A 16,276-nucleotide genomic window follows, 5' to 3' on the forward strand; every position below is an offset into this window, starting at 1 on the left:
AAAACACCCCCCCCCCCCCCGAATTTAGTCAAGTAATGTTTGAAAAAGAAGCAAAACTAATACAAAAAGGCAAAGACAGTCACTATTGGCCATCCTCATTAAAAAATGACTCCTGATAAAGAACTCGAGACCCTTCACAAAAATTAACTAAAAGTGGATGATAGATCTAAATGTAGAATGAAAAACTATAAAGCTCTTAGATGATGACTCATAAGACAATCTAGATAACTTTGGACTGGTGATGACTTTTTAGATACAACACATAAAGCACAATCAATGAAAAAATAATTGATAAACTGGACTTCATTAAGACAATGAGAACAGAATGAAAAGACAAGTCACTGTCTTGGAGAAAATATTTTCAAAAGACATATCTGATAAAGGATAGTTATCCAAAATACACAAAGAAACTCTCCAATTAAAAAAATGGGCCAAAGACTTCAACAGATATCTCATTAAAGAAGAGATGTAAGTGGAAAATAAGCATATTCTAAGACACTTCACATCATATGTTATAAAAGAAATGTAAATTAAAACAACAAGTGAAAGTTAAAGTCACTCAGTCAAGTCCGACTCTTTGAGACCCCCTGTACAGTCCATGGAATTATCCAGGCCAGAATATTGGAGTGAGTAGCCTTTCCCTTCTCCAGGGGATCTTCCCAACCCAGGGATCGAACCCAGGTCTCCGGCATTGCAGGTGGATTCTTTACAAGCTGAACCACAAGGGAAGCTCAAGAATACTGGAGTGGGTAGCTTATCCCTTCTCCAGCAGATCTTCCTGACCCAGGAATCGAACCAGGGTCTCCTGAATTGCAGGTGGATTCTTTACCAGCTGAGCTAACAGGGAAGGTATCACTATATACCTATTAGGATGACCAAAATCACCCAAATATAAACTGAAAACACCAAATGCAGAGAAGGATGTGGAACAACAGCAATTCTCGATCATTATTAGTTTGAGTGTAAAATGATACAGTCACTTTGGAAGACAATTTATCAATTTCTTACAACACCAAACATACTCTTATCATGCTGCTGCTGCTGTCGCGTCAGTAGTGTCCGACTCTGTGTGACCCCATAGACGGCAGCCCACCAGGCTCCTCTGCCCCTGGTATTCTCCAGTCAAGAATACTGGAGTGGGTTGCCATTTCCTTCTCCAATGCATGAAAGTGAAAAGTGAAAGTAAAGTCACTCAGTTGTCCAACTCTTCACGACCCCATGGACTGTAGCCCACCAGGCTCCTCCATCCATGGGATTCCAGGCATAAGACTCAGCAATCAAATGAGTTGAAAACTATGTCCACTCCAAAACCTGCACTCAGATGTTTTTATTACTTCATTCATAATTGCTAAAACTTAGAAGAAATAGATGAAAGAATAAACTGGTACATCAAAACAATGAAGCATTATTTAGCCCTAAAAAAGGAACGAGATATCAAGTGGTAAAAAGATATGAAAAGAAACTTAAATGCATACTACTAAGTGAAAGACACCAATATGAAAAGGTGACATACTGTATGGTTCTAACAATACAACATTTGGGAAAAGGCAAAAAACTATGGAGAAAGTAAACACATCAATGCTTGCTATGGGTTCATGGGAGAACGGGATGACGGTCTGAGCATATATGATTTTTAGGACAAGGAAACATTATATGATACTATAATGGTGGATACATGTCATATAACATCTGTCAAAAACCATGGAATGTACAATTAAGGGTAAACTCTGGTATAAAGTATGGACTTCGGGTGATGATCTATAAATTCAGGTCCACTAATTGTAACAAATGTAGGTCTCTGGTAGAAGATTTTGACCACAGAGACCATGCATGTGTGGGGGCAGGGAGTATATGGAACATCTCTGCACCATCTTCTCAATTTTTCTGTGAACATAAAACGGCATGAAAAATAGTCTATTGGGAAAGTACTCATTCACAGTAACCTTGAATTTTCTTATTAGTTTCCTACAATCAAGGAGTACTTAAAAATATTTGTATTTAATCCTAAGATATCACTGGTGTATGTGTATGTGTGCATGCTAAGTCACTTCAGTCGTGTGCAACTCTTTGAGACCCTTTGGACTGTAGCCCACCAGGCTCCTCTGTCCATGGGATTCTCCAGGCAAGGATCCTGGAGTGGGTTGCCATGCCCTCCTCCAGGGGATCTTCCCAATCTGACCCAAGGATCGAATCCGCGTTTGTTATGTCTCCTGGCAGGCAGCCAGGTTCTCTACCACTAACGGCCACCTGGGAAACCCGAGTGTGTAAATGTATATGTATGCATACGTGTATATGGATGTGTACATGCAAGCATATATGTATATGAATGTGTTAGAGTATGTGTGTGTGTGTGTGTGTGTGTGTGTGTGTAAGACTGGACAGAGTGACTTCTTTGCTTTTCTATGAATCAGTGATACTCTAACACATCAAAAAAGAAGATGTGTGGAGAAATAAAGATTTCACTAAAGGTAAATTCATGGGCAATTATAAAAGTTAGTATTATTCTAACAATGGTTTGTAACTACTGTCATCTGTTTCTACATGACTTAAGAGATTAATACATTAAAAATTGTTAGTGTGAAATCTAGGATTACTGTAATTTTGGTTTATATCTAAATCTTGTTTTCTACATAATTTAGGATACTAACGCATTAAAAATATTAGTTTATGTTTTGGGACACACCATGTATAAAAATATAATTTTGTGACACCAACAATGGGAAGTAGTGGGGACAAAACTTTTTGCGTGTCACTGAAGTTCAGCTGGTATTAATTCAAATAAAAGTGTTATAACTTTAAGATTTCAAATGAAATCCCCATGGTAACCACAAAGAAAATAGCTCCAGAATACACACAAAAGAAATGAGAAAGAAATTCAAATGTTTCACTACACACATAGACACACAAAATACTAAAAAACAAAAGACAGTAATACAAGAACAGGAGTGACTATACCAATGTCAGACAAAACAAATTTTAACTTAAGAAAATTATAAGAAACAATGAAGGACATTACACAAAGTGAAATAAGCCAGTCATAAAAAGACAAATACTGTATTATTCCACTCATATAAGGTAGTTGCTGCTGCTACTGCTGCTAAGTCGCTTCGGTCATGTCCGACCCTGTGTGACCCCATAGACGGCAGCCCACTAGGCTCCCCCATCCCTGGGATTCTCCAGGCAAGAACACTGGAGTGGGTTGCCATTTCCTTCTCCAGTGCATGAAAGTGAAAAGTGAAAGTGAAGTCGCTCAGTCATGTCTGACTCTTAGCGACCTCATGGACTGCAGCCTACCAGGCTCCTCCATCCATGGGATTTTCCAGGCAAGAGTACTGGAGTGGGGTGCCATTGCCTTCTCCAATAAAGTAGTTAAAGTTGTCCAAATCATAAAAACAGATAGTAGCATGGTGACTGCCAGTGAGTGGGGGGAGAAGGGAATGGGGAGCAATTGTTGTAAGATAAAGAGTTTCAGTTTGCAAGAGGAAGAGAGTTCTGCATGCAGATAGTAGTGATGGTTGTACAACAAAACGAATGCACTTCATTCCACTAAACTGTACACTTAAAATGGTCGAGATGGTAGATTTTCTGGAATGTGTGCTTTATCACAATTTTTAAATGAAGGAAAAAATATAGACTAAATTAAGTGAAGTGAGTGAAGTCACTCAGTCATGTCCGACTCTTTGCGACCCTGTGAACTGTAGCCTACCAGGCTTCTCCGTCCATGGGATTCTCCAGGCAAGAATACTGGAGTGGGTTGCCATTTCCTTCTCCAGGGGATCTTCCCGACCCAGGGATCAAACCCGGGTCTCCCACATTGGAGGCAGACGCTTTAACCTCCAAGCCACCAGGGAAGCCCAAATTAGATTTTGTTAAAATTAAATTCCCGTACATCAAAGGGTAACATTTAGAGAGTGAAAAGCAAACCACAGACTGGAAAAAATATTTGCAATACACATGATTAATAAAGACATTAAAAAGATATGTTCCTAGCACAACACATTATGAAGTTTCTCTCTATTAAGAACACATCTTTTTTTTTTTTTTTCAGACTCAATCTGTAATTACAGGAATCAGTAACTTAAAAAAAATTACTTATCTTCTGAATGCATGTATTTTATCTTTGTTAAAACTTCATGCCAAATGTCAAGAAAATGAAAGTTGAATAACCAGGATCTAATTGCAAGAATGCAATTTAATTGTGTGCAGAATAACGATTAAAAAAAAAAAAAAAACTGTCTCAAGAATTAAACAAAGAAATGACAAATTCCTGAAGGAAATTATCTCAATAACAAAACAAAACAGAAAACACCTTAGCCCAGTCCAAATGACAGTGTATAAAGTAAGCTATTTTTAACTCTGAGTTTGGAAAGATTTTTCTTTTGGGACTTCTGTCCGTTGTATTTAATTACCCTGAACTTGCCCATCTTTTTCATGTCCACTGACTTTGCTCCACATTTTTATCATTTTATGAGTAAATTGAACAAAAGCCTATATGGTCTTTGTATCTCTAGCACTTCTCCTTGTCAATACAGTCTGCAGTTACAAGATTTAATCTCCTAAATTCACATATCTAATGATGCTTCATGAAGGATAAAATTGATTATCTTCCGAACCAGATCACAAAAGTTATCTTGTATCCTACTGCACCAAAATGGACTCCATTACACAAATTTACAACGCATTAAATTATTTTCCTGCCTCAGTTTGCTCTAATGATGCAATAACATTTCCTTCTGGTTTCTTCCTTTTTCCCCTGACAATCACTTTAAAGTTCTTAAAAATTACTTCTTGCATTCAAAGTCCAGTTCAGATGTTAGATTTTTAGGACTTCTTTGTTGACATGAGGAACAGATTCTACACTTCAGACAATATTCCCCCTTATCATTGTTTATGCCTTAGCTCTCTGTACAGGCCTCTATTTCTACCAGAAAGCCTATGCATTCCTCTAAAGCAGTGATCAGCTCTTCAATTTTGAATCTACAGTATCTGACATTCAGTTGATATTTAATAAATATACAGTATTGCTTATCTTTGTAACTAAAGTTAGCCTTTTGGTTGTTTGCCACTTTGAGACAAGAGTCTACTCCTGAGGTCTTTCTGTTGAGCTTGTATTAATAACAGGAAAATATTGACATAACCCATAAAAGTGGCATCTGTGACTTTAGTGGGGAAGCATTAAGGCATATTATCTCAGCCAGCTTTATCACTGGTTGGCCTCTTAACTACAGATGGGATTTAATTGCTTCTTACAGACATTTAACATTTAGGCTTCCACAACATTGCCCACTAGCTATCTAGCACTTCTGTTCATAGTTTTTACCCCAAATTCATCAAATTATACTATGAATTCTTATTATTCTTTAATGCAGCAACATATAAAAATCAGTAGTTTGTTTATAAGCAGATAAAAGTAAGCGCCAAGATCATATGTTTGCCTTTTCAAAGAAGAGAAGCGCTAAAATAAAATCTTAGGTAAACAAAATTCAAGTTGGTAAGCAGAGTAGCCATTAGAAAACAATAGAAACTATATATATATATATATAAATTACTGAAGTTCCTTCTGGTCTAGGGAAACTGTGTAGGCATACGCACCATTGTGCCAAGGACAGACTGGTCCTTTGCAGACACTTACCCTCTGACAGCATGAATAAGTCTCAGTGATGGATAGGCAGTCCGCACTTTGAGTTTATTCTTAAGGATTAACGCATTAACCCACTCCACGTGCTTCTCTCCTCCTTTGACCATGAAAGCAGGGATCCAAAGGACACTGTCATTCAGCATGGAAAGTCTATGAACAAATTTTTCTCTGTCACTCTCATTCCGAAAGCCTCCAAACGCTCTTTGTACAACTGATGGATTCATGGTAATAAAATCTGATTTAGTTCCCACATCTGCAGCAAACTCCACCACAGGGGCTAGATTACACCTGAAGAGGGAAAAAATTAATGGACAAATGAAAAGTAAGTACGAAGCATTCACTTATAAAATGGCATTCATGAAGAGAAAAAGCGGAGTGAGCATGTTTTTCGTTTTTCAGTTTTTTTAACTAGGTAGGGAAAAAAAACATAATCTGCCTGGTAAAATTACATTCTCAGCAAGTCATCACACTTTCAGGAATACAGTACTGTCTTCAATAAGGGTTATAATGGGGCTCAAATTGTCATTTATACTAATACAACCTGTTGTTGAAGAATACTTATTGCTATTATCTTCATAAAACCACATGATATGAATTTCTAATAGGGGAATTTATGATGGTAAATTCATAAGAGCTCTGCCATGAAGTAGGCAGTCTAAGCCACATGCTGTTCTGGAAGTAAGTAAAACACACTTGACCTGATAGTCTAACCTGCACCACTTGTCAAGCTTAAGTCATTTCAACAAGTTTCTAAACATATGTAAGTGGAGATGGCTTTTCTGTACCCTGAGGTTAAGGGAAAAATATAACTCCTTGCAACATTTTCCACAAACCTATTTGTAATTGCTTTCCCTAGGCCTAAACGGGGAGGAAAAGTAAGAAAATGGAGTTACTGCATTTAATATACCTCTTTGAGATGTTACCAGAGAAAAATCCTCTACCAAGGGATCAGATATCTTTCTGTCCCTTTTGAGGACATCCTCAAAATGCCTGCCTTCCCTACTAATCAGACATGAGCCCTTTGTGGAGGAGGACCCCTGTTCTCAACACCCGAGCTCCTGAGCCTCACAAAGTACCTGATTCTGATTCTATTCTTGTAACCTGATTTTTGCATTTTAAGAAAGCTTTGGAAAGCACCTGGAATTTGTCTTCCACTTGTGATACTTTGATTCTGTCACAAAGAGTTCTGGATTTGATTAAACTTGAAAAACAGCTTTTAAATTTTACAATAGTTTAACTTGCTGAAAAAAAAAGGGCACATTTTAATTAGTTGATCAGTGAAAAATTAGATTTTTAACAAACAAGAGTTTGCTATTTGGAAAAAAAAAATAATTTGAATCTATACATTCATGAAAACACACTCACAGATTTTTTTTGTTTTCTTTTCTTTTTGGTTGTTTACATCAACCTTTCAAGTGAAGGGAAGATAAACTAATTTCCTCTTGCTGCATTTTTGCAGGTTTGACTGCATTATGAAAGTTTCTCACATTTCTCTACCTGCTGCATTTCTCCACATTAATTAAATCTCAAGCCAGTTAAATTGAATTAGAAAGTAAAGTGTGTGTTCTTCTATTAAAATTATTGGCTTATATATCACTCCTTATCTCTCTTAATTAATATATCTGACTACTTCCTAGATCTCTGACAACACTTATCTAACACAACAAATATCTTTCATCTCACACAATTAAGCAGAGTCTCTGTTATCTAGGCTGAGCTACCGAGAGAAAACAAAGTTAACACATCATATTATTTAGAAATAATCCCAAGTCATGTAACTTTAAGTATACCCACTAGATTATGTGATAGAGTACTTATCTGTCTCCATCCATGATCCATGCCCTGTTGGAGATTAGTTATTCCTCATTCCTCTCACAGTAAGGATACTAGCGATGGGACTGCCCTGGGAAAGAACAGCTACATGCGAACAGAACGAACTGAGCATCTTACAGTGTAACTCACAGAAGACTAAGGATATGGTTATTTTTAAAGTCTGAAAATTCACTCCACATCAGCTTCAAAAATAGTCTAAAATTCTAACCAAGCTGATTATAAGATGGATTTGGAAAGTGTGGAAATACATTCTGAACAACATGGGTGCAGACACTCCCCCTTCCTTAGGTAAAAAAATAGACAGCACTTGCTAACACGGCCGTTAACGTGTCCTGTCTGGGGAGATAGCTTCAGACAGATCGTTCTGCTGTAATGATACCTCAGCCATCCTTTTCAGAGGGTTCTACCAGAGGAAAAACAATATCTATAAATGTCATTTTCTCTATAATTCTACAAGTAATCAGAGCCATCCCTGTTAAAGACAGCCAAGATAACATCCCAATGAATTATCTTTTCAGGAAAAAAAAAATGACTTAGTTTATGCTTTTCATTCCTTTTTATCACACGTTTAAAAGCCCCTCCACATCTCATGTTTGCAAACACCCACTCTTTTAGCCTCAGCTTAGTTTCTGAAATAGGACTGTCTGGCCAGGTGTTATTGAAGAGTTAATAAGGCAGTCATCAATAAAGCTGGGTGCTGAAAGACAGGGACTTTCCACCTTGGAAACAAAAGGAAATTAACAGAATAACACGATTTCTGGAGAACAGGGGTGATCAAGAGGGAACTAACGTATCTGAGGAGGTAAAAAACGCTAAGTGGCTGTGATGCAAACCGAAAGGGCATAAGGCGATCAAAGATTCATCAGTTCACCTGAGCTTCACTGTAAAGTTTCTATGACCCGAGCACAGCCCCATCAGGCTTTGCAAAGGATGGAAATGGGAGTACTGAAAATAGCGCGACAGAGGACACACCGTAACATGTCGACTATGCTGGCTCGGCATGCCTGCTTGTTCTTTTTGTTTGGAGTGCCTATGCCTAAGTTTTTACTGGAAGGAAAGATTAATATCACGTCCACATGTGGCCAGAAAATTAACTTTGCTGCGGTTGGATTAGATATGTAGTCATATAATTAGCTGAATCATATAATCAGGGCAAGCATTAAGGAGGCCAAAATAACCAACCAGCTGTGTTGTACTCCAGCAATTCAGTAGACTCGTTGTGAACTTCACAGCATTACTAGTAGCAATGGTGCTGATTGAGCAAGATTATAAATAGGTTTGCAATCACACATTCTTTATCTTCCTTTTTAATAACTCTTCTCAGGGATTACAATAATCAAAAGTAGCCAGAATGGGTAGCAAGCATTTATGAAGCATTATTTCACATTATTCTTAATCTTATAAAATTGAAGAGGGCTCGATTTTTAAATGGTGGATTTCTGTGAGTCAAAACTACTGAGTATACAAGAATATTTAATGCACTCAAGTTCCACTTCTTTAGCCAAATTAAATTTGTGTGTGTGTGTTAGTTGCTCAGTTGTGTCCAATTCTTTTTCGACCCCATAGACTGTAGCCCACCAGGCTCCTCTGTCCATGGGACTTCCCAGGCAAGAGTACTGGAGTGGGTTGCCATTCACTTTTCCAGAGGATCTTTCCAACCGAGGGATGGAACCCTGATCTCATGCATTGCAGGCAAATTCTCTATCATCTGAGCTACCAGGGAAGCCCCAAAATTTTATACTGACCAACTATTTTGACATATCAAAAACATGAAACCATATCTAAGAATTAGGTATGGTGGACAAACTCAGTGCTTATTCAAAGCTGCCCAATTTTCTATTTGTTTGTGTTTATTTTTCAAGACTGATTAAAACCTTTGGGAATGCAGCCAGCTCCATTCCCACCCTAGACCTCTGAAATTTCTTCTGTGATCTCAAGCTAGATGTGATGCCTTCTCAACAGTCCTTTTATGTAGAATTGAAGGCACTTTCATTTATCTCATGGCCATATAAAATATTCTTTAATGTATTTTAATTTAATTTTTTAGGAAAGCTGTGCTTATTTCACAATAATCGCTCAAGACCACCTCATTCTCCAGCAAGACATATCTTTTAGACTTGGCAATATTCTCTGCATTTCCCTTAAGTTATGGCTGAACAGTCTAAGCAACTAGGAGGTCCCTCTTTCAAAAATTCAACAGATATGCCTTAAGAGTTCATTGTGCAAATACAATACATTGCTCAGAATTTTTTTTTTTTTTCTGGCTATCTTACTCTTTGTGCTAGTTGGCAATGATGTAATCTGGCCAAAGTATGATCCTGACATTTATTACTAGTAATAGCAATAAGAAAACGCTCAAGTAGCCACATGTTTACATATCCCACAGTGTGTGTTACATACCTTTGTGCTACCTACAGAACTAGTCATTGGAGACACTGAGGTGAAACAGCATGCACTGTGATACAGGAGGATGTCAATAACAACTAAGTGGATTACAGCCTTATCTTCATTCTTTCTCACATTAATGTTCAGACAAGTTCCAATCACATAATTTTACAAACACACCCTTTTTTCTGTTAGCCAGTCTCACTGTTTGCTGTACTAACACTGAAATCCCATCATAAGCTGGGAACCACATTTGTCAACTGACAATGAAATGGGAGATGACCTCTTTTCTTTTCTGCCCTGAGAGGAAGCACATGGTTCCTAGCTGCTCCCATCCTGTTTTTGAGCTTGAAGAGTCAAGAGAACATTGTCTCTCTAATACCTGGTTTTATTCTAGGCTTTGTGGTTACCCTCTCAACTCTGCTAGGGGAAGCCGAAACACGCAACCTCTCAGCCTCTCTGGCTTTTCCTGAGGTGAAGGCAGTAGAACTGAAGCCAATACTTTTTGCAATACTTTGAGGTCAGGAGTGGTATTATCTTCACTTAGGGGTGAGGTTAAGAAACAAGTTTAAGGACATAGTGTATAGAAAATAAAAGATAACTATTTAAAAATTACTCCAGGACAGGTGTTTTAATTGACACTATTTACACACTGATTTCTTTCAGAATCAGTGAAAATCTCTGTATGTTCATCTTTCACCCAACCCTCCTGTAAGGAACAGAATGCCTTATCATTTGGTCTTAAGCATAGTCTACAAGGCCAGTCAGTCACAACATTCCCCAAACATTGAGCAATTATTGAACAAAGGGGTTTTAAATATCTAACACAGCAAAACAATAGTTACACTTCAGGTCTCTTGAAAGAAAGGATTTTTAAAAATGCTAGTAAAATGATTAAATAGCTAGCTGATGTCACTTTTTGAAATAGGAAGCCTAGGGTTAACAGATGACTTATATGTGGTATAATATTACATAGTAGACAAAGCGTAAGAGTTGGAAATGAAGCATCATGTTGAAGATTTGAATTTTCAGTATGGTAGATGAACACAAAAACACAGAAACACACATTATGCGTTATGCTTGCTGATAACAATGAATAAACTCCCCAAGTTGACAGAAATAAATGCAAATGACACATATCATGAAAATGACTAAGTGACTAAGTAGAAAAGAGGTTTCTTTTCACAAGCCCAGATTTGTTATATTACTGGCAGGGGTGGGAAAACAGTGTCATATTATTTCTAGGGAAATCACAGAATCAAAAAAAAAAATCAAACTCATTCTAGAAGACAATGATCCATGTAACGGAGAAATATCTTAGATTATGTCATTCCCATACTTCAGTCAAAATCAAAATAGCATCACCCATTTGGCAAATTTGCTACAACTGCACAGATATTATTCAATAAAACTTAAGTTTTTTTCTAGGGGGGAGAAGGAAAGGAATGCCAAAGAATGAACATACTGTGCTTAAATCAAATGAATTTCCATGCATGTGATTGTTTTCTTTTTCACAAAGTGAATATATATAGTTGCAAGACTAATATTTATTTGAATTATACATGTAAGTTTCTTGAAAATGCATATGAAATGAATATTAAGCATATACTATAAATACTTCCTTTGTAATTAAAATGAAGGATCATTTTAATTTTTCTGAAAGGGGTATAAAGAAAAAATTCTGGCAAAAAATTCCTGTTGAGGAATTCCTTTTTTCTGGTAAAAATTCATTACTGGAAATATTTAAGACAAGGAAAACCAAGCAAGATTCTTAGGATGTATTTTTCAGCCCTCTTGTTCTAGTCAGGGAACTGAACTACTCCATTTATCAGTGGTTGCTGAGCAGTTACTATTTTTTCTACAGAGGGAAAAACTGATTTAGTATGGAATTTATGTCCTTAAAAATTATGTTGTACATTAAAAGGAAAGAAACAGCATTCGTGAAATATTATAGCTGATACTTTAATCACCCACGCCAGAAAACCAAGGCAGAAAAACTATAACATTTTCTCTTTGCAATTCATAGTGTTAATAAACTAAGTACCACGTGACCGTTATGGTGGTGGTGGGAAACACACCTGAATTTTCTAACATTTAGTGATGATACCAGCAAACTCGTCACAGTAATATCACGCTGACACAACTTTCTTGTCTAAGAAGACAAAAACTTGTCATTCTAAACTACAAATGCACTTTTCATTTCTTTTGAAAGTACAATCCAAGATTAAAAGATGATTTCTTACTTAGTATATATAATCTATTTGACACATGCTCCTGGAAAGACAGTTGATATAATGTTCAGAAGAGTCAGGTATTCTGATGCTCACCAAGCATTCAGAAAAGTATCATACCACGTGTGGATAAAAATGAATGTTTCATTTCCTAATATCACAAGGCAGGCCGAGGCCATCTCACATTAATTACATCATATTTATTCTAAGTGGGTCTTTCTCTATCTCCATTTAGCAGAAAGTCACATTCTGACTGACCAGAAGGACTTGATCTCCACAATTCTTTTATCTTCCGTATCTGGTTCATCACAAAGCCCTAAAAATCCATCTCAGAAAATCTCTCCTGAGTATGTTCTCTCTTCTTCATTCTTATCGGTATTTTCAAAGCTTAGGCACTGCCATGTGCGTTTGAACTATCACTGGAATAATTTCCGAATTGATTACTACTTAGCTATAACAACTGATGAATCATGAATTGATCTGCAATTTTTAAATAATGAAGGAGAATAAAATGGATTATAACAGAACATGACAGTGTTCCATGCACATCACGTTATGGAAATTTATTTCAGGTTTACATGTGTGTAGCATTAATGACCATAGCTGGAGAAGCAACAGGAGGAGGATATCATGATATAAGTTGTATTTCTTGCTGTAATGTTTACTAAGCAGTACTGAAAAACACTGCTCTAACCAGTTCTATAAAACCCGGACTCCAACTTGATCTGTCTGTTTCAAGGATGGTATCATCTTATTAATAAGCATGTTGCTGCTGCTGCTGCTGCTAAGTCACTTCAGTCGTGTCCGGCTCTATGTGACTCCATAGACAGCAGCCCACCAGGATTACCCATCCCTGGGATTCTCCAGGCAAGAACACTGGAGTGGGTTGCCATTTCCTTCTCCAATGCATGAAAGTGAAAAGTGAAACTGAAGTCGCTCAGTCGCGTCCGACTCTTCACGACCCCATGGACTGCAGCCCACCAGGCTCCTCCATCCATGGGATTTTCTAGGCAAGAGTACTGGAGTGGGGTGCCATCGCCTTCTCCAATTAATAAGCATATGTGATCACAATACTATCCCAACCAAAACCTTCAGTGACACCAGTCCAAGGGTTTTCATAATTTGCCCATACCCTTTCTTTCCAGAATTTTCTCTCTACATGTTTGCCTGTCTTGCATCCCAATGGCATCAGACTACTCCATGTAGTTCTCTGCCTGTGTCTCTTTATTTATGATGAACATCTCTGAGTGAAATTACTCCCTCTCTAAGACACTCTAGCCTCCAACCTCAAAATGTCCTATCTTTTCCTAAAACTCAAAGGTTAATATCCTTTACAATGCTTTATATGTTTTCTTTGGCAGAATCAACTGCTTCTGTAGCACTGATCTAAAATATTTACCTTATCTTTATTCTATCACATATGGAACTCCATTACTTTTAGTTGCTTGTATAGGGTTGCTATCTCTTTCATGCAATTAGTTAAGCTAACTATAATAATAACATTGGTTATTCTGTGTATGTGAATTGAGAATCTGTTTAATTTACAGGGGTTACTTGATCTCTTAGTCTTCTAGGAGTGCTGCTGAAGCTCTTAACCAAGTCCTGAAAATTCACAGGCCTCTGGGTCACAGGTTAACATAACTCTGAAAAATGGGCAATTTTGCTGGGCTATTTCCCCATTTAAAGGGGACAGGCTCTCGTGGGCTAATGATGATAAATGCCAAAGAAAACAAAACTACCACTTGGTTTGTGCCCCAAGGGCGTCAGTTCGTGAGCTCTGCACTAAATCTTCTGATTCTCTGTACAACCACTTCAATTTTCACTTTTAACGTGTTTGTTCTGTTAAATACATTAAAGGTGTTTCATTAGAAAGCTGATACAGCGTGTGTTTGGGGAAGTGAATTAAGGATCACCAAACATACTAATAAACAGGTGTTAAGCTGAAAACTCTGAAGCTGATAAAATGTTTAACCCTCAGAAGGTGTGCTAACTGAAATACACAAAAATGGAAACACAACCGTCCTTTTTAGTTGGAATTACTTACGTTACAGTAAGAAATGCGATCTGTTTCATTGACGCGCCTATTCTAGGTGACCTGTGTTTTCTGTGTGCAAAGCCATCATCATTCAAAACAAGCAAGGAAAGCCTAGAGGAGTTCTAAGGGCCGATAATAATTTTCAGTCTGATTTTTAAAAACACTCACAAGTCAAAATGTACCCATAAGAGAACATACAGGGGTGACAGGTGGAGAAAAGAAACTATGCTGCTTAGCATTCACCGACCGGTGGGGTCCCCTTCTCCTTTTTATTAAAGTCTCACAGTTTCAGTCCGTGGACCAAGACAGCGTTCTGTTTCTTTGTTAAACATCACATAAAATGTTGAGATATGCCTAAAAGTCTATTATACATTAAAATTACCCAAGACTCTGAAATCTCAGCAGATAATTAAAGAATGGATCAGAAACATCTTTGTATTAAAGGAATCAAACAATACATTCCAAATGTTAATAGCTTTCTTAAGTTACATACAGAAGATCATGCCTAGAAAAGTTGAAAACATAAACTGAGGGACAAGGCATGTGTATGTATGTTTAAAAGGTAAGTAGGATTATTATTAACGATCGCAATCACTGATGTTAAAAAGCATGAAAAGCATATCCCTGCAATCCTTTGATAAGATGGTGTATGCCAAGAGCAGGGGCAAGCATATCCATACAAACACAACATTCCTGGAAAGGGGGCTATTTTCCTGTCCCAAGTTGAACAGCTTTAAAACTCAGTTTCACTCACTTTTATAATTAATTTCTTGTGTCTACCTGGCAGCAATGCTATGTTCTTAGTTCCATTTTTACTGTTATTATTACTGTTACTGTCCTGTTTTGTTATTCCTCTCTCCATCAGACTGTCTCCTCCATCAGACTGTGAACTTCAAACAGAATACACCATGTAATTTATCCCTATATCCCGAATACCGACTGAAATCCCTCAGATCTTGTCATCTAGTGGCTGCTTGATAATTATTAGTTGAATGAAGAAATACTTGCTGATTTGACTACAAATTAATGGAGTCACTGCTTCCATTTAAAACTTCAAGTAAATGCTTCTTATCTGTTATTTAGGAGACATATATTTGTGCCAAATGTGATTTCCGTACTTACAAAGTAATTGTGGACCCTAACTCTGGACTTCTTTTCTAAACAATTATTAATCACAATAGAAAAGTCCCTCTCAATTCTTTATAGGATCACCATGCTCTTGACATTGTTTAGTCTGATCATTTATATAATTCACTAAACATAATCAGACCTATCATATACTACCTTATGCCAGATACTATACATATCTGTTATTCAAACTTACAGCACATCCAAATAATTAAGTATAAGTAAGTAATCATATCCTACAAATGAAGAAAAAAGTTTCAGTTTACGAACCTTCAGAGTTGGGATTTAAATCCAACTTTGTATCTAAAACATTATGAATCCAAAATTTACTGCACAATACTGCATCCAAATGATTTTCATTGTCTAAAACACATATTCATTTTCTCCCCGCCCCCACACACTACACTTGGCACTAAAGACAGAATATTAAAAGCAACAGACTACAAAATCTGTAAGTTGCAGTTTTATGTGTTTGTTTAAAAAAATATTTCCAGATTACTCAGGTAGTGATAGAGCTGTAACATGACCCCAAATTTCCTAAGTCCCTGTTGATCACTCGTCTTATCTATACCTCAGGCCTTTAAGATAATTTTCAAAGTTAAAATTGTTCTCATTTCCAATTTAAGAACAGTGTTGGTATTCACTACATGGAAAAACATGCAAACACACAACACTAACAAGAACAGGAGCCTAATTACTTTTCAAATATAGGGCACTTGCAAGTCTCCCCCAAAAGACAATCACTACAAACATTTGGTACCAAATTGAATTCTAATATTCTGGAAAAAGATTCCATTAATGGCATAAATCAAGCTGTAGTTCCAAGAATCTTGGTGGACGCCAGTGAAATAGATGGGAAATTCTGAACGAGATGGGAATACCAGACCACCTGACCTGCCTCCTGAGAAATCTGCATGCAGGTCAAGAAACAACACATAGAACTGGACATGGAACAACAGACTGGTTCCAAATAGGAAAAGGAGGACGTCAAGGCTGTATATTGTCACCCTGCTTATTTAACTCATA

The 16,276-nt window shown here is 37.1% G+C and overlaps 1 protein-coding gene across 1 annotated transcript in view; it reads right to left on the reverse strand.

The window, feature by feature from the left end:
* Positions 1-16,276, reverse strand: part of ST8SIA4 (ST8 alpha-N-acetyl-neuraminide alpha-2,8-sialyltransferase 4) — a 105,234-nt gene that overhangs the window by 56,218 nt on the left and 32,740 nt on the right. The window contains exon 4 of the mRNA XM_010831966.1: positions 5,633-5,926. Within this exon, the coding sequence (XP_010830268.1) occupies positions 5,633-5,926 (294 nt within the window). The remainder of the gene's footprint in view (positions 1-5,632; positions 5,927-16,276) is intronic.

The sequence above is a fragment of the Bison bison genome, unplaced genomic scaffold (assembly GCF_000754665.1).
Source record: "Bison bison bison isolate TAMUID 2011002044 unplaced genomic scaffold, Bison_UMD1.0 scf7180017864533, whole genome shotgun sequence".
Classification (NCBI taxonomy): domain Eukaryota; kingdom Metazoa; phylum Chordata; class Mammalia; order Artiodactyla; family Bovidae; genus Bison; species Bison bison.